General features: G+C 41.0%; 1 protein-coding gene across 4 annotated transcripts in view; it reads left to right on the top strand.

Moving 5' to 3' along the window:
• The window catches only part of itga11a (integrin, alpha 11a), a 117,458-nt gene that overhangs the window by 22,362 nt on the left and 72,142 nt on the right, over positions 1 to 22,954 (top strand). Inside the window, exon 1 of one of the 4 annotated variants that reach the window (XM_049566131.1) lies at positions 12,352 to 12,553. The exons of the other annotated variants lie outside the window; for them this stretch is intronic. Within the exon in view, the coding sequence (XP_049422088.1) occupies positions 12,481 to 12,553 (73 nt within the window). The 5' untranslated portion in view covers positions 12,352 to 12,480. Of the gene's footprint in view, positions 1 to 12,351; positions 12,554 to 22,954 lie in introns of those variants that run through there. 4 annotated transcript variants of the gene reach the window in all.

Below are 22,954 nucleotides of genomic sequence, written 5' to 3' on the forward strand. Positions count from 1 at the left end.
ATTTTGGCCTGCCCTTTGGTGTGCTTTGGGCACAAAAAGTTTGAAAATGTTGGCTCAAAAAACTTTTTAACTGAAGGGAAATGATGGAAATCCTTAAATTCTCCACAGTTCACAATACAGAGTCAGTACATTTTCTGACATTCACCCAGATATATAGCTCTGACTGCTTGGAGACATTGTCCACAGCCATGAATTGTGCCTGCCAATCTGTGCCAGGCCAGTTTGACTATGACCTGCTTTTTCTCCAATGCATCTTAGGACAGGCTTCAGCTCTCCATGACCCAAAAAGGAATAATTAGGAAAAGAAAATGAATGATTGGAGTACAGAACAGTTGGTTGTCTATTTTTCAGCCAGCTCTGCTTATTTACCCCCATATTAACAGAAGCTGAGCATATAACTCTGCATTTCCGATTTGCAGTTCCCAAAGATACCGCAGTGACTTGCACATGATGATATGTGGGATGTATTACGTTATTTCCACTTCAGCTTAGCTGTGGGTGGACAGTCTTTGAAGCTTGAAACCAGAGATCTCAGGTTGAGTTTACATGTATGATAGACTATTTATTCTAAAAGCCATCTTTGGGAAACATCCACATAACAAATAAAGAATAACCGAAGAAAGACTGTTTCAGTCTAACTAACACACACAGAAAGAGATCCTTGCTGTGTTTATTTACTCATCAAAGTATAATCTTGCTTATAGGAGGAGTATACACAAGGCTTTCCTACAACTGAGGAATCCTCTGTAGCCACATGCATACTCATAACATACAGTAACAGCAAGAAAGGCTTTAAGATACACTGTTGCCCCCAAAGTAATGTAAAAAACACAGTCTGCATTCTGTAGAGGAACAGGATTTCTGCACGGCAGCCTAAAAACCACTGAATTCCTCCGGGTCTGCATTCTGTCACTCAAGTTCTCCTCATCCAAATCCACTCACATTGCTTTGATTTGTACTGCTTCAACACTGGTCGACCGTCTCCCCTCATTCCTGAAAGATGATTTAATTCATCTGGTGGAACAAAAGACACAGGGTTTAAATCTTTAAACGTAATAGATATAATCAAGGTTACAGTTGTTGTATATCTATAATTGTAAAATATTATGTTCAGCATTGCACCAGTGGAAATTAACAAGGTAGATTTACTCAAATACGTCATTTAAGTACACATTTGAGTTATGTACAACTTTTGAGTTTCACTGCCACCACATTTATCTGAAAAATGTAGCTACTGGTACCAAGACTGTACTGTTACAGATTTAATACATAAAGTGTGTAAGATTTAGGGGCATCTTTTGGCATAAATGGTATATAATATTCATAACTGTGTTTTCATAAGTTTATCATCACCTGAAAATAATAATATTTGCTTTGTCATTACTTCAGAATGATCTGGGGCCTCATTTATAAAGCTTGCCTACGCACAAAACGGGGCTTGAAAGTGGCGTACGCCACTTCCACACAAAGGTTGTGATTTATAAAAATAAACTTGGCGGGAGAATGTGCGCACCTGTAAGCAAACTCTGAGTCATGCGTGCGCACATTTTGGAGACACTGGGAAGTGGCGATGCAGACGGCGAGGTGGAGAAGTGGAGTCAGATTTTTATTGATGTCTCACATAAATTTAATGTCACGCTATATCCACCTTAGATCCACGTTATCATTGCAATTAAATCCAGCAGCCTTATTTTGCGCTTGGAGTGAGTGATAATTGTTTCATAAAAACGTTGTAAAATCCAACTCAAATCCTGAATTGAAATTCTGTCAAAATATGTATTTAATCCACACTGCCTCTAACGTCTCATTGTCCACTCTGTGAGCGCAGGAGGGGGAGAGGACGGCGTGACTGCATGGAATATATTTATTTATTTAGCTAAATATTTCCAGTGCATTTATCATGTCTCGAAATACAGCCATTAAGCACAACCGTTACACTCATTTCATCAGCCCTACTTAGACATGTGCTGTTCATGACAAAACCGGCATGAAGAAATGTCTTCATCTATTACACTTTCATCTTTGAATTGTATTTCAAATTACACGTTGTATTTTGGGGCAGGGTTACCACTGGTTCATGCTGTAATTCAGGCCGGGAGTCTGATCAGACTAATTGCCATAAACATATAAATACTGCGGTGACCCTCATGCGTAATTGCGTAAGATGGCACTGGCACATACTCCTTTTTGCCTCCACCTGTAATAAATGTGATTCTTTATGCCGCACATCAATGTCAAACATCCTCAAAATTAAAAGCAACACATTAACTACATGTTGGTAAAGGAGTAGAAATATTTGGTCTACCACTTTTTTTTCTGTCACTGTCCGTGCAGTCCCACAGACACAGCTAACAGCATCACACATCAGCGCTGATGTGTTGCCTCTTTTCTCGCTTTCTTTTATTAGTGATCCCGCTGCTGTGGCCACCAAATAAAATCTTTCTTCAGTCCTCCACCTCCTGTTAAAGGGTCTCTAGCTCAGTCTCGGAGAAATTCCGTTTTTTGGTTCGTTTCTCACACCTGTCGCTGTGACTCACAACGAGAGAACACTCCCATGCCGGCTTATTTATATGCAGATCGCATTCATGAGGTGATTTGCATGACCATTTATTGTTGAACTAGGGCGTGTAGAGGGCGGAATATGAGGCGGATCTGGGTGTGCGCAACTCCAGGAGGTCTGCGATTTATAAAGAGAACATTGTATACAAGTGTGTGTGTGCATGGTTTTATAAATCAGATTATTTTTTGGCGCACGCCATTTTCGCACGTCAACTCTTAGTATGAATCCTAAACACTCTTTTATAAATGAGGCCCCTGTTCATTGACATAAAGAGTGAACTTCCTTCACCAAATCCGCCATGTTGTTCTGCAGTAGCCGAGAATGGCTACTCGTTTTGATGTTTGGCACATGGCAAATTTCAGCTCTGCAACCTCACCACTAGATGCCACTAAATCCGATAAACTGGACTTTTAACCATGTGTAACGTTTAAAGTTCTGCCACATGTACCATTTACAACATGTAAGTGCTGCTTACTTGTAATGGGTTAATACTTTACAGTAACGCTCTGAAAGGTTTCATTCGACATAATAACTATTAGGTTTGGGTATCACTAGCACCTTAAAGTGATACCAGTACTAATAGAGTGCTTTATTCAATGTCCATAATATGAATGAAGAGGTGTGTGTATAGCCATACTTTTGAACGTTTTGGTGGCATCTTGGCAGACTGAACTGCCAACTCACCCTGCTGGACTTCACCACATCACAGACTATATGTATGGGTTGTAGCTGCTGCTGTGGGAGTATGAGCTCTGGGCTGGGGACACTGCCCAGCTCCACATGCAGTTTCAGGGCTAAATGGTAGCATTACATGACTAACATTACCTAATGGTTATGACAGCATTGAACCATTTTGGTGTAGGTGTGAGTTTGTTGAGACGGCTTGATGTTGAATTTTAGCCGATGCTGCTGTGTTAGCTTGTACTAACCGGGCAGACATTGAATTGACTCTTTGCTGAGGAGAACAGCTCTTGAGATGGCAGCAACAGAAAGTTTGATGATCTGGCAGGGAGTCTAGGTGGTCAGGGATCAGACTGAGTACTGATATCAAGCCTCAATAAATTTTCTTAGTTTGATACTGTTATTACATTTTGGTGGCCATTGATGTACCTTTATGTACCTATTTAAGTAACATTTGAAAGCAGTACTTAAACATATAGTAAAATATTTTAGTCCATTTTAAACCATTTTCATCTGCTTCTCCAGGGCTGGGTCGCAGGAGCAGCAGGCTAAGCAAAGTAACGTTACTCCAGACGTCCCTCTCCCAAACAACACTTTCCAGCTCCTCCTGGGTGATCCTGAGGTGTTCCCAGGCCCATGAGATATATAATCCGTCCAACCTGTTCTGGGTCTGCCCTGGGGCCTACTATCAGTTGGACATCACCTTTAACGGGGACGCCCAGGTGTGGCATCCTGATCAGATGCCCAAACCACCTCAACTGACCTCTTTCAACTGGAAGGAGTAGTGGCTCAACTCCAAGCTCCCTCCAGATATTTGAGCTCCTCACCCTTTCTCTGAGGCTGAGCCTACACAGGAAATGTATTCAGCCGCTTGTATCTGCAATCTCATTTTTTCATTCACTACCCAAAGCTCACGCACCAAACTGCTTGTCCCTCTTGTGCTCCATTTTACCCTCAGTTGTGAACAAGACCCCTTAAACTCCTTAACTTGAGACAATCACTCTCCAAACCCAGAGGGGGCAGTCAGAGCCGTTGACTCTCATCCCGACCGCTTCACGCTCCAGACCACCCCAGTGCATGTAGTGCATGAATATTTGGGTACTTTAGCTTCAATAACAAATTTAACTGACTCTTTGATCTCTGAGCATTTGTCCAGTTTCCCCTTTTTCATATTGAAATTTGTGTATATACATGTACATCTGAAAATAGAAATGTTAGCCTGTGATTTTAATCTGTCAAACCACTCCATTTTGGATAATAGATGGCATCTTGTTTGGTTCATGTCTTCTACAGCACATAAGGCTTTAAAAAGAGCTTCCTGCAGATGACCTCCCAGCACTTTCTCCAGGTTAATGCTTTAAGCAGGGCTACTTGCTGGAACTGTGCAATAATCTCTCCCTACCGTCCTCACAGCAGATGACATGGGGCCAAAAACGAGCTGCTGGAACAGCAGCATGTTTCAAAAAGCTCCTTGGAGGACCTTGAGTGTGTGCTCTATTGCTTTAAAAACCATTCATTGTTTCATCCTGCCCATGCCTTACTTGGCTGTGATTTGTGGAAAGTAACATCTCCACGGGCAATAAGCTTTAGCATGTACAGTTGAATGTTTGGAGAACCATTTCCAAGAAATATCTGAGGCAGTAACAGAGAACTGGAGATGACTCCTGACAACAGGATATGGGACTGTGGGCATAAAGACTGCAGATCGACCTTCCAGTGTCAGTAGATGGTGTAGGCTTCACAACCAGATCTGAGATTCTGAACCTCCCAGTTGGCTCATCGTTCTGAGTCAAAGGGTAAACACTCCCACGCATTGTTTTATTGCTTTAGATCCCATGCACTGTTGGGAAAATCCATCCTCGAGAGAGATATGAAAGAGAAGCAGTGAAAAGAGAAGCATGGTTTTCTTAGTTCACAACAAAACTGAAAAGCCTTTGTGCCTGCTTGACTTTAAAATCAAAGGGCTTCTGTATAGTATTGATTTGCTTTGACAGGTTAAGGGTCAGGGAGCGAACTGTCTTTAGCTTTGAGGGGTGTTCATAGTCATCACTATTTGTATCTCTATCTGTTCAGAGGAAAAATATGTATCTATTTCTCTATGTGTAATACAGGAGGTGGTTTTTTATTTTGTTTTCCAATGTTGTTACACGTGCTGTTAGAATTGCTGGGATATTAAACTTATGTGCACCAAGGGGTTGTCAAACTGACTGCATTTTTTCAGATTCTATTCCCCCCTTAAGCCTGATTTATGGTGGGGCACTCAACACTTTTGATGAGTGTTGCTCAACAGAAATGATGTCTTTTTGAGAGAGAGTCGCTTGACACTTTTGTTTTGTGATGCGCACCTGGAGAATTTTGTTATGTCATGGACACCGTCATATTTTGTTGCGCAATGTGATTGGGAAGTCGTAACACGCCTCTCCAACACATCTACTGGTGTTTTGTGTGTCCTGGGGTGAGCAACATTGGTCGAATCCGATTGACTGGATCATCAAAACAGCTGGCAGACATCCAAAAATACCAAAAGTGCCGTATTGGTTGGATCAAAAAATATTCACCCTGCAGTTCTGTTGTTTGGTTTAATGGACAGTTTGAAACCTGCTTTCTACTGTTGGGCCGTATAGCTCCACCAGTTTCTCCTCCATTGTTTACTAACTGTAAACCTGGTGTCGTGATCACCACAGAAGGCCCGCCTCTCAAATCATCGGATTGGACAACATAAAGAAGGATGACAAAAAAGAGTTGACGTACGGTGCTTTTTGAAGTCTTTTCAACTCAAGGATTTCAGAGCGCTCTGGCAAAAATGCAAGGTACATAGAGTGTAGAAACATGAGGCGCGTCGTAATGCAAAAATTGCAAGCAAAAAGCTTGAAAATCACAAAAAGCTGCCTCCAGCTGCTAAAATGCTTTCTGTGTGATCGGGGCGTTAAAGAGCAGCTTGAAAAATATAAAGAACTTGTGTTTCACTGAAGTATGCGACTCTCACAATGCGACAGAGTCTTCTCCACTCAGTCATGAATAAAAATGCTGAATCACTGAATCAAATTGGGAAAAAGTTTGTGAAAACACTCAGATTTAAATATAGCCTTCAGAACTGGCATGCCTTTCAGAATTGGCATAGTCCTCCCAAAAACTACATCATTCATCTCCTACCTTGGCTGTTGAACTAATGCTTAAGTAACGATGCCTCAGAAAGAAGCCATGCAGAAGCAGTTGTATAAAAGCCCCAGAGACCAGCCTAGGAGGTCTCAAACATGACAACATTGTGATGGGTGATAGACACTGGGCCTCAACACGAGGCACGCACCCAACCTGAACTCCGACGAGGGTTGGCTATTTGCTTCTTTACATCTGATCCTAGAGGACTTGTCCTGTGTCTGGCCAAAGCTCCCGTTCTAGCCCGAGGAGACAGACCATACATTGCACACAAACAGATAATCCTGGGGTGATTGAGGTAATTGCTTGCAGTTGTGGTATGGTGTCGGAGAGGGCCCTGAAAAGGTGAAGTAAGTGCAGCTCCTGTTCAGTGTTGATTTCAGGCCACACTTCACAGTGGGCCTCTGTATGGCTTATATGGTCTGGAGGAGGGATAAAGAATAGGATTTCAAAACCCAATTTTTCACACTCCGTTTAGATCACCTCTACTCCCCCTAAACCCCAATCCCCCCTTACTGACAGTGAGCTAAATGTCTACATGGTAATTTAGGTTTGCAGCAAAGCATTGGGGAGAATTGCCCACCACCCCCTTCTGGTTTTGAAACACTGACAAATAGAGCCCAACTCCTTAACTGCACTGGCACACTGCCTTCATTCAGAGCACCAGATCTTAATTGTAGGTTCCCCTTCGATCTATCATTCGTCTTACAAGCTGACAGTGGGAGATTCTTGAGCTATGAGTTTGTACCCACAATACTGAAAGAAACAATCCTTGTTATGAAAGTTTTCATGTTTATGGAGAACTTTATAATGACTGCCAAACCCCTATAACTTCTTAGTTTCCCCTCCAATTTGGGAATGTTTTATTCCGACAGTCTGATGGGCAAGGAATGCTGCCTTTCAAAAGGTTCCTTTGTTATATTATCTTGTTAGTCTGCCCGAGGAAATTACTGTATGTTTGTGATGTAATGTGGTAAACCCTGTGGACTTGCTTTTGCTTTACAACGACACAATGTCAGCAGGAAGCACAACATAATTTCAGTGTCACGTTGATGTTTTTATAGTTTAAGACCGAGTCCTAACGTCAAATGCAGACATTTGTACTGTATCCAGCCGTGGAGTATCACTTTACTTTCACACACCTAATGCAGTAACTCTATTCAAGAACCCTGCCCATTGATATTTACATCCACAGTGCTATGTGGACATTTCCAGGCAGCAGCAGTAGGCACAGGACTTAATTTCCTGCCTTGAAAGAAACAAGAGGGGCAGCAGTCTACTGAGGAGACGTGATGAAGGAGGGGTGAAAAAAACCAATGAGCTTTTAAGCACCCTTAATGAAAGCAAGTCTTAATTCTTTCTGTTTTTGAAGCCTTGGTTACGCTAAGTCGTTTAAGCACAAACACTGGCTTGATTTGTGTGATCTGTGGTCGCTCTGTGTTGAAAAGAAAAAAAGGAGGCTGTGACTGCAAAATATGAGGAGGTGTGTGCTGGAGACAGATTTTTAGATAGACAGCTGCTGACAGGATGAATATCAGATCTGGATATGTGACAAACTCATCATGATGAGTTTCACAGGCCTCTCGCAGTCTCACATGGGCTGTTTGACTGCCTGTGCTCAGGATACTTAATGTGTGGTAGTTATGGAAAGACGAACAGGACACCTATTTCTGAAGGTACTTATTCCCACTCGACAACTCCTTCATGTGTCGCTCCCTGTAAGCGTCACGTTGTAGCTCCCGCAGTATTTTTCATATTAACCTGTAGTGTCATGTCAAGACATAATACTTTACTTGTTCATTTTATCCAATAAAATAAGTCACTCTTCCTGTGTACCCAAACAGTAGCTAACCACTAATAAATTAACCAAGTATCAACTGGTGTACCACTACAATCAAGATGAAAATTTTGATCTCTAAGATGGGGCATTATTTCAGCAATGTATTATGGAGCTCATTTACCAATGGAGACAATGTCAAAATATCAGGGCTGCCTCAGACTAAGAATTTTCCAAGTCGACCAACAGTCGTCATTTATGGCCATTAGTCGACTAGTCGCCCACGGATTTACGATATTAATTCAATTATCAAATTATATATTTTGGGCGGGGCAACACAATGGTTTGAGTTGAAGGTGTGAGAAAGAATAGTATCAGTAACATTGTTAACACTGTGCTACATTACAGAGAAATACAAAACCGTACTAATGAACCTTCATTAATATAGGCCTATATTTTATCTACAAGTGCACGTCACACACTGAGCGAGCCGCCTGTTAATGACGCTGTGGGCTAATGGGCATGTAGCTACTTCCATGTTTCAGATGATACGTCATGTTTGTAGTCAACCAATGAAGATGAGTTTACATATCACCTTGGGTTCGTCCTTCACCTTCTCAAAATGATCCCACACTTTGGATTTCCTGCCTGACATGTTATCAACTAGCCTGTGGAATAACCGCAGGTACCAGCTGTGGGAATTGACCTGACTCCTGTCTGACTGCTGAGCGTGGCCACTTCCTGTGTCTGTCCTTTTAAATTAAATTCCCACATGGTCCCGTCATACAGGTTTTGATTTCATATTGCTGATATCACAATGATATCGGCAATATGACCATTAGTACCACTACTAGTATTAAAAGCACTGTTCTAGTGGTATTCATATTGATACAGTACATCTAGAATTACTTAATTAGTTAAATAAAATAAAGGCTTACTACCATCCAAACATTTCTGGATATAGCTGTTGTGTAAGTGGTTTATGATGCAGGTGTTAATGTACTACATTCAAACATAGTCCCAGCCACTGCTGACGTAAAAATCTTTTTCCAGACCAAAGTGAAAACAAGGCCTTATGTTAAGAAAAGATGTGCATTTATGTGACATGTAGTGGTTAAGTAGTGAACTGGAGATCTACCAGGTGACCGCAAATGGATTTCAGGAGAGCAAATGTACACAAACTATGTCTTATTACGTAAGTGGGATCATTATACATTCTGTAGTTAAGACTGGATGGTTCAGCTGCAGGGGTATGAGGTAACATGTAAACCCCACATTTGCGTTCCACTGTTAATACACTGGTTAGTTTGTGGTCGTGCCATGATGGTAGCATTCGTGGTGCATAGCTTGAGTCTGACAGAACACATTTTTAGGTGTTTAAAGAGAATAGTTACTGATCTATGGAATATTTCTTTAGATTCACTGACTGAAACATCTTTTTTTAGGTGTATTATTTAATTCCATTCTTCATTCACACAGTCTTCAAGCTGTAACTAAGTAAATATCAGATTATCCTGATTAGTGACCTAATTTTTTTCAGGAAATCAGTGTGCATGAGCAACAAAAGTTTACAACGTGGCTCTGAGTCACCAATTCTTGTTTAATTTATTCCACACTAACAACATGTCTCTTTAATATTGTAGTGAGCCGGTACATTTATTCCTTTAAACACCTGAACAGTTTAAAACCTCTTTCACTTAAAATGCAGGTCATCATCAATATCCAGTGGTGGAAAAAAGTATTTAGATCCTACTTAGAATTTAAAATGCTACTTAAATAAAGTACAAAAGTATGTACGTGGAGTATACAAAGTGATAGTACACATTATACACAATGGCTCCTCTTACAATGTTATGTTATTATAAAACATTCTATTATTCTGTTTTTATCTCTAACAAATACATATAAGAGCATTTTAGTGTTGTAGTTGTAGTTTTGTTCATATATTACTAGACTGGTCAGTAGATAGTACTGCATCAAGTCATATATTTTTTATGTAAAAAGTAACTGTTAAGTGCCAGTCAACAGCCCTGTCTCATAGAAATTATTTGTATACACAATTTACGTAAAACAGCAAATAGGTTTTTGAGCAAAAGGAAAGGCAGAGTGTTGTTGAAGATTCTCAGTCATCCAGGTCATGGCAATCGTAAGTTTCTTGAAGATGTTTCACTTCGTCGCAACTGGTTCAGTCTCTTAAGTCACAGGCTTTCAAGGAGCTATATGTAAGAAATCTAAAGCAAATAGTCGTAAAATCCTCCTAATATGTCACAGAGACTAAGGAATAATGTTCATATAGCATACTGATCTCACGGACAACAATAGTACAGCCAGAATATTCCCATTTAAAAAACATTTTTTACAGTCCACAAATCATGTTTATGTTTTCAATTTGTGTTTTGGCCTGTTGTGCCACCCACCGCCGTTTACCAGTCACGCAGTCAGTAGAGTCTCAGCATCTGTTAAAGTTACGACTGAGCTACAGCAGCACGGCAAGCAGCATTAGCAGTGTCCCGGTACATAGCATTAGCAGCCGGCTCCTCCTCAGCTGTATCCTGGCAGCAGCATTAGCAGCAGAGAAGCCGGACTTGCTCGAACGGTCCGCTGGAAAACCGAAGATTAAGGACGCGGCGACGCGGCCCTGCCACAGCAGCAGTCCGTGAGCAAACAAATCAGTCTCCAGCGTGCTGCTGTCCAGCAACCTCGAATCTGTAGGGGAGGGGGGGCGGACACGACTTGTGGCAGTATTTTGAATTTGAGTGCAGTAACCGTTTTGGCCACAGTCTTACATACAGCGCCTTTAAACTCTGTGTGGGTGTGAACCTTTACAGCGTCATTGAGGTCCCATGTGAAACACTGACCCACCCAGTGTGTCGCTAGGGTTAGATGGGTCAAGGTGTGTATCGGTGTTAAATCATCTGGGAAGGGATCCCAAGACTGCATTGTAGGTGGGTGATAAGTGGTGTCATATGAAAGGCAGAGTGAATTAGGTTTTCTATGAATGTGAGGAGGAAATGTTGGTAATCAACATACGTGACAAGTTGCCAACATATTGATACTAAATGTATCAGCAAAATGTTAATAGTAAATGGAGCGCTTCAACACTAGTCACATTCAACCATTCACACACATGTGGCCAATGCTACCATAGAAGCTACCCCTGCCACTCAGTTTAATCGCATTCACACAAGCAATTTGGTTTTCAGTATCTTACCCAAGAATACTATGACATGCAGACAGGAGGAGCTGTGGATTGAACCTACGATCTTTTGATGGGTGGATGATCTGCTGTACTGTATTTCCTAAGCCACAGCTGCCCCAACATGACAATATATTTCATTTGTTTCCTGCCAAAATAGTCTGTCCATCCTTGAAGAGGGATCCCTCCTCAGTTGCTCTTACTGGGGGGGGGGCTACTTATCCGCTGCCAGGGTCCAAGGACAGAGGAATGCCGTATGCTTTAAAGCCCTCTAAGGCAAATTATGGTTTTACTGGGCTTTACAAATAAAATTGCATTGAACTGAATATTAACATTTAACCAAAATCACGTCCTCTTTCTAACCTCAACCAAAGTGCTTTTGTTGCCTAAACCTAAGGCGGCTGTCAGGACATGAACCCGAGGTTCTGTTTTCACAGTCCTGTGAATCCAAGGCGGTATATATATGTAGTGTTTAATCAACTCAAAGAAGTGTTGTCTCTGAACATATTCTAACGATTACATTGTCGCCACAACATAATAATGAGTGCAATTAGTATTAAACAAAAGTAATTTCCAGGAGACAAGGTTGAGATGAATATAGTGGAGTAAAAAGTTTGAATATTTCTCTCTGAAATATAGTGGAGTTGAAATATGATTTAATCCAAAATGAAAATATTAGTATAGTATATTAGTATAAGTAAAGTAAAATTATGTCAACATTGCACTCATGTACAGTCTTTGAGTAAATGCACTCAGTTAAATCCACCATCAAAATGACCATTACAAAATAAAACTTTGCCTTCAGATGAGCCCTTTGAGAGTATTCACCCAGTCAAACTGAGTTGAATGAGTGTGTGAGAGACTGTGTATCCCAGCCAGCTGTGTCGGAGTGGACCTCCTTCTTCTCCTCCTACAGTCCCCTCCTACTTCCCCAAGATATAGGCAGCACTTTAACTTAGTCAATCAGAGTGGGATCTTTAACTGTGCCCGCCACTGGGTCTCTTTGCCTCGGCCCACCACATACACACTCACAGCAGTCATCACTCACACACACACACACACACACACACACACACACACACCTACACACAAACACACGCTCACACACACATGCACGCTTGCACCGGCACACATATGGAGTACTACTGCTACCTCCTGCTCTGGATCTGCAGCCAGCAGTTAGGTGAGTGAAAGGTGTTTATATCTGAGTGTTACAGTTTCAGAGTGTGTGTATCCTAACATGCTTTCAGATGCATGAATCAGACCTTCTTTCTGTCTTCATGGAGCTTTGCAGTATAATAATGGCTCTCTAATTGTTAGTTATACTATGGCCTGCTCCAGAAACAACTGGAAACTCTGAGACTGTTGCTTTTTACGTCTTTTTATATATGCACACATATTCTGTTCTTGGAGGAGCAGCAATATCTGAATATCTTAAGTGAATGAATGAATGGGTGCTTGTGTGAGTGACATCCTAACCTGACATCTTGACCCACTATCATTGTAAGTGACAGGAAGGGCAGAGCTCAGTGGCTTTACTGAAAGATATGTTGTCCCCCCTCAGGTCTACACTGAGGTGCTGTGTGTCTCATTGGAAAGCAGGAGAGTTTTCTCAAATAAAAGTTGATGCTATCTTTTCACAGTCAAGTTTCCAGCGACTGGAGAGTTGTTGGTGCTCTGCCAGAACTGTGGTCAATTACCAGTGAAATCACTCTACCAGTAACACATCTAGACAGGAGGGAAGAAAGAGAGAGTGAATAAAAGGCACCAGAAGTATATTTATGTTTTTTTCAAAGCCAAACATTTAATATGAGTCACTTGAATTAAATCACAATTATCACAAGTACAAGTAAAGCTAATCAAACCTATTGCACTCTTTAAATATACTGTAGAAGCTTGAGTAACTGATGCAGCACCACAGAGATCTCTATATGGTTTTTAGCTCAGCATACTGCGGACTGTAACCACATTGTTTAAACACACTGTGTGTTGGCCAATGTTTCCATAGAATACAGTGCATGTTGTCACCATGGCTGTACATGAGCAGTTTTCCTCAACAATGAAGCATTATTCATTCCTATTCTGTTTTGCGGCATCACCCTGAGGTTAATGTACTGAGGTCTACAAGACTGAAATCGTTCAACAAGAAGACATTAATTAATCTTCAATTTAGACGTTTGGTAACTAACACAAAACTAAGAAGTGGAAGAGAGGAAATCTCTATTGTAAATATTTGGTTTGATTTTGGAATTTGTTGGAAACAAGCTTTGGACCGATGCCACCATGAGGGAGACGCTGACCTTGTAGCTGGAGTCTGCGGAGAAAGTCTTGATGCTGGATGTGGTGGGAGATGTTTTGGCAGGCGCATGAGAAGGAGGCAGCATTTTAGTCCTCTGTTTGTGGAATCCTGTGAGTTTGGGACCAGTGATCCCATCTAGATAACTTTGAGGGGGGCCGTTTCATATCGATGTAGGTAACACCTCTAAACAGCGGTTGCCATTTCCCTCAAGCAACTGCGATATGACATGATGACATTTCTGTATCACACCTAAATATTTATTTTTGCCCTGATAGAACATTGTACTTCTTGCATACTTTCACCAGATTTGTCCCCATAAGGCACATGTCCTCATAAGCACTGTTCTGACAGGATATGTCAAGTCAAGTTTATTTCTTCCTTTCAGAACGTTCCCACCATGTCTTCCATATTGATGTACAGTAGAGGATGAAGTGTGCACTGAAAATGTCAACAATGCTAATGAATTACTGACCTACTCATAAATAATAAGCTATCACTGGAGACCCTCCAAAATACAAAATTTATGATCCAAAAAAAAATTACACCAGATTCTGGCGAGATTAACTAAACACTAACACATAATGAAGTGCCCTGATAGTAAATGAAGTAGCAGTCAAGTCCATTATTTTTTTAATGAGTAAGTGCATGGTAGCAATTACATCATGGCCACTTCCCAAAGCAAATTTGGGAGACTGTTTGCATCACTATCGGCTAATGGGCATCGAACATTTTGTGTAGTCAGTATAACCCATGCGGTCTTATTTTAACAGTGCTTGATTTAATCAGTGTGATGTCATCCCTGCTCATCATATTTTGTCGCTTGGGCAGAAGCCCCAGCGTTACTAAAATTATCCCTTTTGAGTTGTATCTTGGCGCAAAAGCAGTTGGCAGTTAGGTTAAGGCAATAAAACTACTTGGTTATGATTAGGAAAAGATTGCAGATGTCACTAAAGAACACCCAGCTTTGAGTGACACGAACATGGCTGGAAAGGCAGCAACTGATGTTGTGGTTTCTAGGTCTTGAACACCGGTCTCTTGGATCACAGTCCCATGTTTGTTGGACCCATCCATCTACCTCCAACCCACCATGAGCAGACTTTCACACTCTTTAAACTACATTTGTCTCTGAGAATCTAATAATGATGCAGATGGGTTAACACTGGAGTTGAAAGCCTGGTGCGTCTCACACAGATGCTAAATGGTGCCCCCAGTGTCACTACAATGACCCCGGGGACACTGCCCAAGCAGCGCATTTTGACACCCTGGGAATGAGACCAGGCTGATTTAATGGCAGTTAAAGCTGCAATTACAGTTTTTGGCCACTAGAGGACAAAATAACTTAAGACTAAGCTCAGTCCTTATGTCATATCACCTTATACAGCTTCTATGGCTAACAGGAAGAAAAATTAGCGATCAATTTGAAGTAGTTATTCTGCATCTGAGAAAAATACCTAGCTCTTTAGCTGCTTCATGCTCCGCTATACCTTGATTGTTACTGCCCTCCAAAATTATATATACGAGATGATCTGATCTTGCCCCCCATAGACAGGATGATGTCATTTTTCGGTGCCTTCTGCAAATCATTTAAAATCACTGTTGAAAAATTAAATCTGTTTTATGGTGATACAGCGCCATGGTTGAGGTCTGGTTGGGTTTAGCTATGGAAACGACTTGGTTAGGTTCCGAGAAAGGTCATAGTTTAAATAAGTGCCTAGTTGAGGTTCCATGGATGATTACAAGAAACCAGAGATGACTGTCATTAGGATAGAGGAAATAAACAGCGATCTCATGTGATACAGGTTTGTGTCGAGATGGTAACCCCAGATACACGAAAACTCACAATAGATTTCATGTGCCATGTTATAATGGCAATCATAACATGGCACTTTAACCCAAATCCATTATCTTTCCATAACCCTAACCAAGTGCTTTTTGTGACTGAACCTAACAAGACCTGAACCACAGTGTACTCACACCATAAAAAGTGACACGAATATTATGAAGCAGCTTGTGAGAGTTCTGCAAATCCAGGATTATTTTCTAGGCATGACCTTGTTACAGCCCAAAGATTTGTCGACACCTCCAACCACCCCAACCTATTCCCTCTGGAGACTTTGTGGCTCAATAATAATGTCACTCAGCTTCCTCCTTTGTCACCAACTGACAAGACTGATAATTCCTTTACCACTTGAACATACATGTGTAGTTTTGGGGCATTAAAACAACCAATGCTGTTGTTTTTGTCTATTCAGTGGTGAGACTGAACCAATTAACGCACGAAACAAAACCTCTGGGTAAAAATCATTGGAGTTGGATGATCATTTTTGAGTGGTTTCTGTGACCCATTTCATGTCACACATCGAATGGTAGATGTCATTGATTATGACCAATGTGTTCAACAGTGACCCAAGCTTTGCGTGAGGTGTCCTTTTGCATTATTTTAATTAACATGGTTCTTATAAACTGAGTAAATAAAGTAAAGTCATTTACTAGAACCAATTTGTCCAAGTTTGAAAACCCTTCTGGGACCTCCAGTAATGCCAGGTATTTACTATACCTCTGCCAACAAATCTGGGAGGAGGTTATGTTTCACACATTTCTGTTGTTTTCTTTGTACGATATCTTGATTGATTACAGTTGGTCCAAGATTCAGATGATTCTAGTTTGGTGGTATAATTACATCAGGGATTCCTTAATTCCTTCATGCTGTTTCAACTGCCTTTTGGATCTTTCTGTGCCCGGATCCTATTTTCAAAAGTGAAGCCTGTCTGTTGGCGTCTACCAAGACTAAATATGCCAGTACCAACAGATATCCCATAGGTAGTCCTTATTAAAATGTCTCATTAGATTGAATTATTAATGTAATTAATTGGCTGGATTACTGTCAGATTGTTTTGACAAATACCTGCTCATTAATCAGGAGTCGTTTTGTTTTACAGCATTTCTATTTATAGGCCGTTGAAGTTTTATTGTTACATGTTAGTTTATGTTTCCTTTGCCAAAAGCAGTTATTGATTTACCTAGGAAACTTGCTGTTTACTAATTCTACCCAAATGTCTTGACACTGTCATGCAGATGTGTGTGGTAGCTAGTGACACAAGTTTTGTATTGTTCTGCCCCAGAGACTTGGTTTGAATCCCCGGAGGGTCTTTTGTTGGCTCAGAGGGTTTACAGCTTGTTAATCAGTGCCCAGTTGGCTGTTGCTGCTGGGAACATCTGGTTTAAGATACCCTGTGCCTTCCGTACTATTTTCATTGGCGTGGGGTAAATGTGATGTAAGGTGCCAAATTTTTTGGAAGTATATTGTCAACTGTGAAGTATCTTTCCAGAGAAAACCATTGTAATGGAAACCCAGGATGGACTCAATGGAAAAACAGTACATTCTGTTGCTTCTGAGATTTATTTTATGTGCAGATTCTCTCGTATTTGTTAAAACATCAGTCAGATGCTGTCGTAATGCAGTGTCTGTCCACTCACATGCACATCATTGTGATGTTCCATATGTTTTCATAAATCCTTAACCCTATTACACTGTCTGAATTTATAAAAATCCTGCATCATGCCTGTCTGATATGAGGATGAGTCTGAGCCAGCAGTTTGCACAATGCAACCCGCATGGCTGCTCTATGTCAGTGGGTCTGTGGTGGAGCTCCTGCAGCTTGGTGTTGGGCCAGAGGCATCAGCGGACTAATGTGGGTCGCACCGGCAGCCACTGGCCTGAGGTTTATTTATCTGGGCATGGAAGCCGGTACACAGGAAACCCAGCAAGACTCCAACCTTGCGTTAGAAGCTGCTGATATTACTGGGAATATTAAATTGCTCTGCCACATTAGTAGCTTGAAATGGAAACTGGATCACCTCCATTCTCATGCGTTCACCCTGACACTTCACCCTGTCATAGCTCTCGCTCATGGTCAGACTTCAGCCCTTCTGTGATTGCATCTTTGGGAATGTATTTAAAGTGCTTAGAAGTCATCCTAGCATTTTATTATTTACCAGAACTGTTAAAATTTATGCGCTTCATCTGAACAATAATGACTTCAAAATAATACACCCCACTGCCCTTCATCTGTAAAATGATTTATGCTGCACCACACTGTCAAGAGTTACCCACTGATTTCTGTTTATTTTTTGTACACCTATCTGTTCTCAGCGATCTATTTCCAGTCACCCCTTTTATGTTTCTAGATAAACAGAAACTTTCGGAGGATGTTTGAAGGACAGGATCAAACACCAGCTGAACATGTGAACCATTCATACAACAGGAAATGAGCAATGTGGAGAATGGCTCAATATTTACATGAAGAGCCTGCCTGGTAGAGATTGCTATTTATTTTAATGGAGGTTTTTCATGAAACAGAACAAATGGTCTTTTGTGCCAATCAAGGTGTGATATACTCCTGGTCACTTGACAGACTTGGGAGATGAATGACTCATTCACTCTGTGGCTGTCACTCCATTCACATAATGTCCTGTGGTAACATTGTGGTTGGGATGGTTGTGACACTGACTGCAGTTACCCAAAACCCTCAATTTCAGCCTTAAGTTTACAGAGAACAGTTGCTGAGAAACAGTGGGAACAGATATTTGGTTTGCTATTTGTTTGGATAACCTATTAACACTTCTAAATATTCACTATCTAAGGAATGCAGACAGCTTCACATTTCTGTCGGGGGACCATTTATCATCAGGGAATACAGCTGCTCAGTAAGTCACCTCTCCTCTGCATTTCAAAGTGCAAACAACTCCTCACCCAAACAAATAATTCCTGTCTGCTGTGTTACAAACAAAAAGCTGAGTTGAGGTGCAGCTGCACCCTGTGTCACTCAAGCGGCTACCTCCAGCGTTGGAAAATGAAGCCAGTGCTTATGTGCCAAAAACTGCAGTTCCTTTAATGGCCACTTGAGGTTGGCTTGAAGAGCGAGTAAATCCCCACAGACCCCCATGTTAAAATTCCCAACTCTACAGCAGAATAAACATGTTCACAGCCTATTAATAAAAACTCTTTGCTCTCCACAACTAATTTCAATATTTATGACACCTGTATGGGGGTGAATATTTGTATAATTCATGTGTTTACATTTTATTAAGGCTTATAAGTTATACATAACTAAGGGCAGGCTATTTTCAGTGACAGGCTGTCTGTGAGTCAGAGCCACTCCTTGCTCCTCTACAACTCCCTCTCGTCCAAAGATGGTCACTTCTTTCTCCAAAAAAACAAGATTGTGACGATTAAAATGCTGAACTCAAGGCTTCAAAATGGCTGTTTCCAAGCTAATGGCTGATGCGCTGTGGCTACGTCTATTATTTTATACTGTCTAATGTATCAATACAGTATTGTATTTTAGAACTTTGACACTTTTCATCCTGACTTAGAAATAACGTCATGTTTTTATAACAGTGGTTCCTAACTGGTCCAGCCACTGGGTCTAGATTTCTCCTTCGTCATTAGTTCAAGGACCAAACAGTAAATATAATCAGCGTCATACCTGTGTTTGGCCATGTCGTCAAGCTAGTTTACTGTCTCTGTCAAGTAGTTATCTGTTAGTCGCTCACTCTCCAGCAGGAAACGGCACTTCAAAATAAAAGCTCTGTGTTGGAAATTCACTGTACTTAAATATAAAGTGGTTTTTTTTTTACCAACTTGGCACGTTTGCGAGTCACTTGTGGTCCATTTAGAATGGACACATGACCCACTTACCAACCAGTTGGGAGCTACTGTTTTATAAGGCAGAAATACTGATGGGAGTCTTTTATTTCATCTGCAGTAAAAACGCAGTAAAACATGATTCTACCGCTAACCCTATTGCTGACCCAGTCCTGTCACCCTTTATGGTTTAAAATTGGCTTGCTTGTATTGAAGTCATAACAACAGTCATCCTCAGCCAGAGCTGGAGCACCAGAATTTTATCTCTAAGTTAAAGTGCAGGTGAGGTTTGTCCTCATCTCAGTGTAACACGATAGTCAGGGTTCCCACGGTTATGGAAAACCTGGAAAAGTCATAGAATTTCACAATCTCATTTTTCAGGACCGAAAAAGTCATGGAATTAGAAAAATTATTAAAAGTTTTGGAAAACTTATTGAATTTCTTTTAGATAGGAGCGTCGCTCGCTTAGTGGTAGAGCAGGCGCCCCATGTACAAGGCTGTTGCCACAGTGGCCCGGGTTCGAATCCAGCCTGTGGCCCTTTGCTGCATTGATTGTTATAACCGTCCATGTAATGTAACATAACAGTGAATTCATTCACTGTAAGTTAGCCGTTGACATAACATACCTCTAATATGCGTCAACTCAGAGCTGCATGATGTATCGTGTCAGCATCAACATCGAGATGTGCAATAGTCATACTAAAGGGCATTTAATGTCAAATAAGGCAAATTAACTCAAACAGCTTATTTGATGCTTGATACAAATGGGAAACATACACGGTTTTCATTTTCCATGACTTCCACTGGCAAAGCCCTCTGCTTTTAGGTTTTATATGTACATGTGACGTAGTGTGGCAGTGTTTGTTATGGGAAACGAGATTCTCCTGCGCGTGTGTGTGTAGTAAAGTACCGTAAGCAGGCCGGCAAGTGCAGCAGACAGTGAAGTGTGTGTTTTTCTGAAGTGTTATTATGGGTGCTTGAAATGTCATGGAAAAGTTTTGAAATTTTGCCTCTGAAAATGTGGGGGAACCCTGAATATCACTGTGAGTATGATCCCACTGTTCAGTCAGAAAACTGTGCAGATCTTTTAGACATTAAAAAGATCCACTATTAGTTATTTGTGTGTTCAGACAAAACACAGACAATTGTAGAGGTGGCATGTCAATGTAAGCTGGGATTAGACGTGACTTTGCCCGTGCCAGCACAAATTGATGCAAAGATCTGTCTGGGAGTTGAAAATGTTTCATAATCAAAAAATTAGCATGTATGCCAGAGCTTTATGAATCAGTTCATAAATGAAGAGAGGCAAGAGGATTTAGGACAGATCAGAAGGAAATAACCGACAGAATCAGAGTTTCTGGTCGGTTGTGAGATCAGTCAGAGTTTGAGCTCAACAAATACACACAGGCACGGGCTAGTTCTTTTAATGCTGGAAAAGAAGTAGTCCGTAAGACGTGTTGTCCAACCACATCGGAAGCTAAAAGTATTTATAGCTGCTCCAGAGGGCCACACTTGAAGGCTGTCACAGAGAGGAGGAAGGTGTAATAATCTTTTATATATGAGTATAACATTGCACTTTTTAAAAATAGTGTCCTGAGAGGCATCCTTACTTTTTTACTTGTTCTTATGAAAAGTGTTACAAATAGTTCTTACTTTGCTCAGCTGGCTGATCGCTGCATAAAGCATTGGATTGGTTTTGGAAAGTTACAAAAATTGTTGGACGCAGCCCCCCAGACATCAGAAAGGGGGTGGGGGGAGGAGTTTCTGAAGCCGTTGACCATCTCACAAGCAGTTCTGAAGAAGTATGCTGGCACCTTAAGGGGCCTCCAAAGCAAAATCTGGCTTGGGGTCGGCTATGCAGTCAAACCACAAACTGCTACACAACAAGCTTTTGTATTTGACTCAGCACCAAACCAATACACTGACGCTGAATTGTTAATGGTTATTGTTGTTCATGGATCGCCAAGAAAAGCAAGCAGCTTCTGTGAGGTATGTTTAAAAGACTCAGCTGTAGTTTTCCTAATGGCAGCCTGGTACACATTGTTACATTCTGGAGGTTTTGGGACATACAGTTCTTGACATCAACTAGACAGTTACGTAATGTGGGTAACTTGGGCTCCTCGATTTATCTTGGCAATGCAGATGAGTATCATTGGGATAAAAGTGGAAACAGATGCGATACTCACAATTAATAGGGTTATTGGATAACATAGCAACAATATCAGGTCAACAGTAATCGTATTAAGAGACTCAATGTTTTCTCTGCATAACAGTGAAGTAATAACACACTTCTCTTTATTAATATACATTTAATATAATATTTTAACCTGCACAGTCACATACTTTTGTTCATTAGGCGTGTAGAGACAGCTTAATACCTGCCAATGAAAAATCATAAAGCTCCACCTGTGATTGACAACATTTCAAGAGAACCTTGGGTACAACTGTGTTGAATTTGACATCAGCTGTCATTTGTTAGAGGCTAATTTGAATTCTACATGTTTTTTAACTTTGTTGAGCATTCCTTCACCTTGTTGTTTACGTTTAACAGAATTTCCCCTTGCAGGGAAAAAAATGGCCTCATTTAACTTGACATGACCCCGGAGCCTCACAGATGGGAAGAGGGGTGGTTAAGCGTGAGGGCGAGGGATTGAATAAGCCCAACAGTGTGTGGACAAGAGCCGCAGAGATGTAAGAAGTCGGGGGGTCAGTGGTGGTTAAAAGCAGAGGCCTTTGTGCTTTCAGCTCAGCTGTGCAGCTCAAACTGTGAGAAAACACTTTATTTTTTTAACAGTAATCTTCAACTCCTCCAAAACAAACCTCTGTGTCTCATTAAGCATAAAATCCGCTTGACTTTCAACACAGTTGTCAGAAAAAATGTTGGCATTGTAAATTTCTGCAAACCATGGATACGTACGTTACTATGTAGCGGATACATTGAAGCAACACTTGGTTAACGTGGTTAGATTTAGGCACAAAAATCAATTGGTTATGGTTAGGAAAAGATCACATTTTGGCTTAAAATACCTGGTTTTGGGGGCACAGTCCTGGCTGGAAAAGCAGCAATGTCTTGTTAAAAACAACTGCTTTTCTTGCCACTACCCTTGCTGGAAAAACACTGACGGGTCACTACAAAACACCTACGTTTGTAGCCTAAAAAGCTGCTAAAAAACACTGATGGTTGCTACAAAACACCTTTGTTTGGAGCCTAAAAAGCTGCTAAAAAACACTGATGGTTGCTACAAAACACCTTTGTTTGGAGCATAAAAATCCGCTGGAAAAACACGGATGGGTTGCTATAAAACACCCTTGTTTGGAGTGTATAAAGCTGCCAGAAAAAAAACAGACAGGTCGCTTGAAAACACCTTCGTCTGAAGCCTAAAAACTGTTTGATAAACACTGATGGGTCACTACAAAACACTTGTTTGAAGTCTAGAAAGTAGCTGAAAAACACTCATGGGTCATTGCAAGTCTCATATATTTAGAGCTTAAAAAGCTGCTGAAAAAATGTAAGGATTGCTACAAAACATCATCATTTGATGCCTAAAAACAGATGGGTCACTGCAGAACAACTCCATTCAGAGCCTAAAAAGCACCTGGAAAAACACTGATGGGTTGCTACAAATCACTTACATTTG

This window comes from Epinephelus fuscoguttatus, linkage group LG2, assembly GCF_011397635.1.
Source record: "Epinephelus fuscoguttatus linkage group LG2, E.fuscoguttatus.final_Chr_v1".
Classification (NCBI taxonomy): Eukaryota; Metazoa; Chordata; class Actinopteri; order Perciformes; family Serranidae; genus Epinephelus; species Epinephelus fuscoguttatus.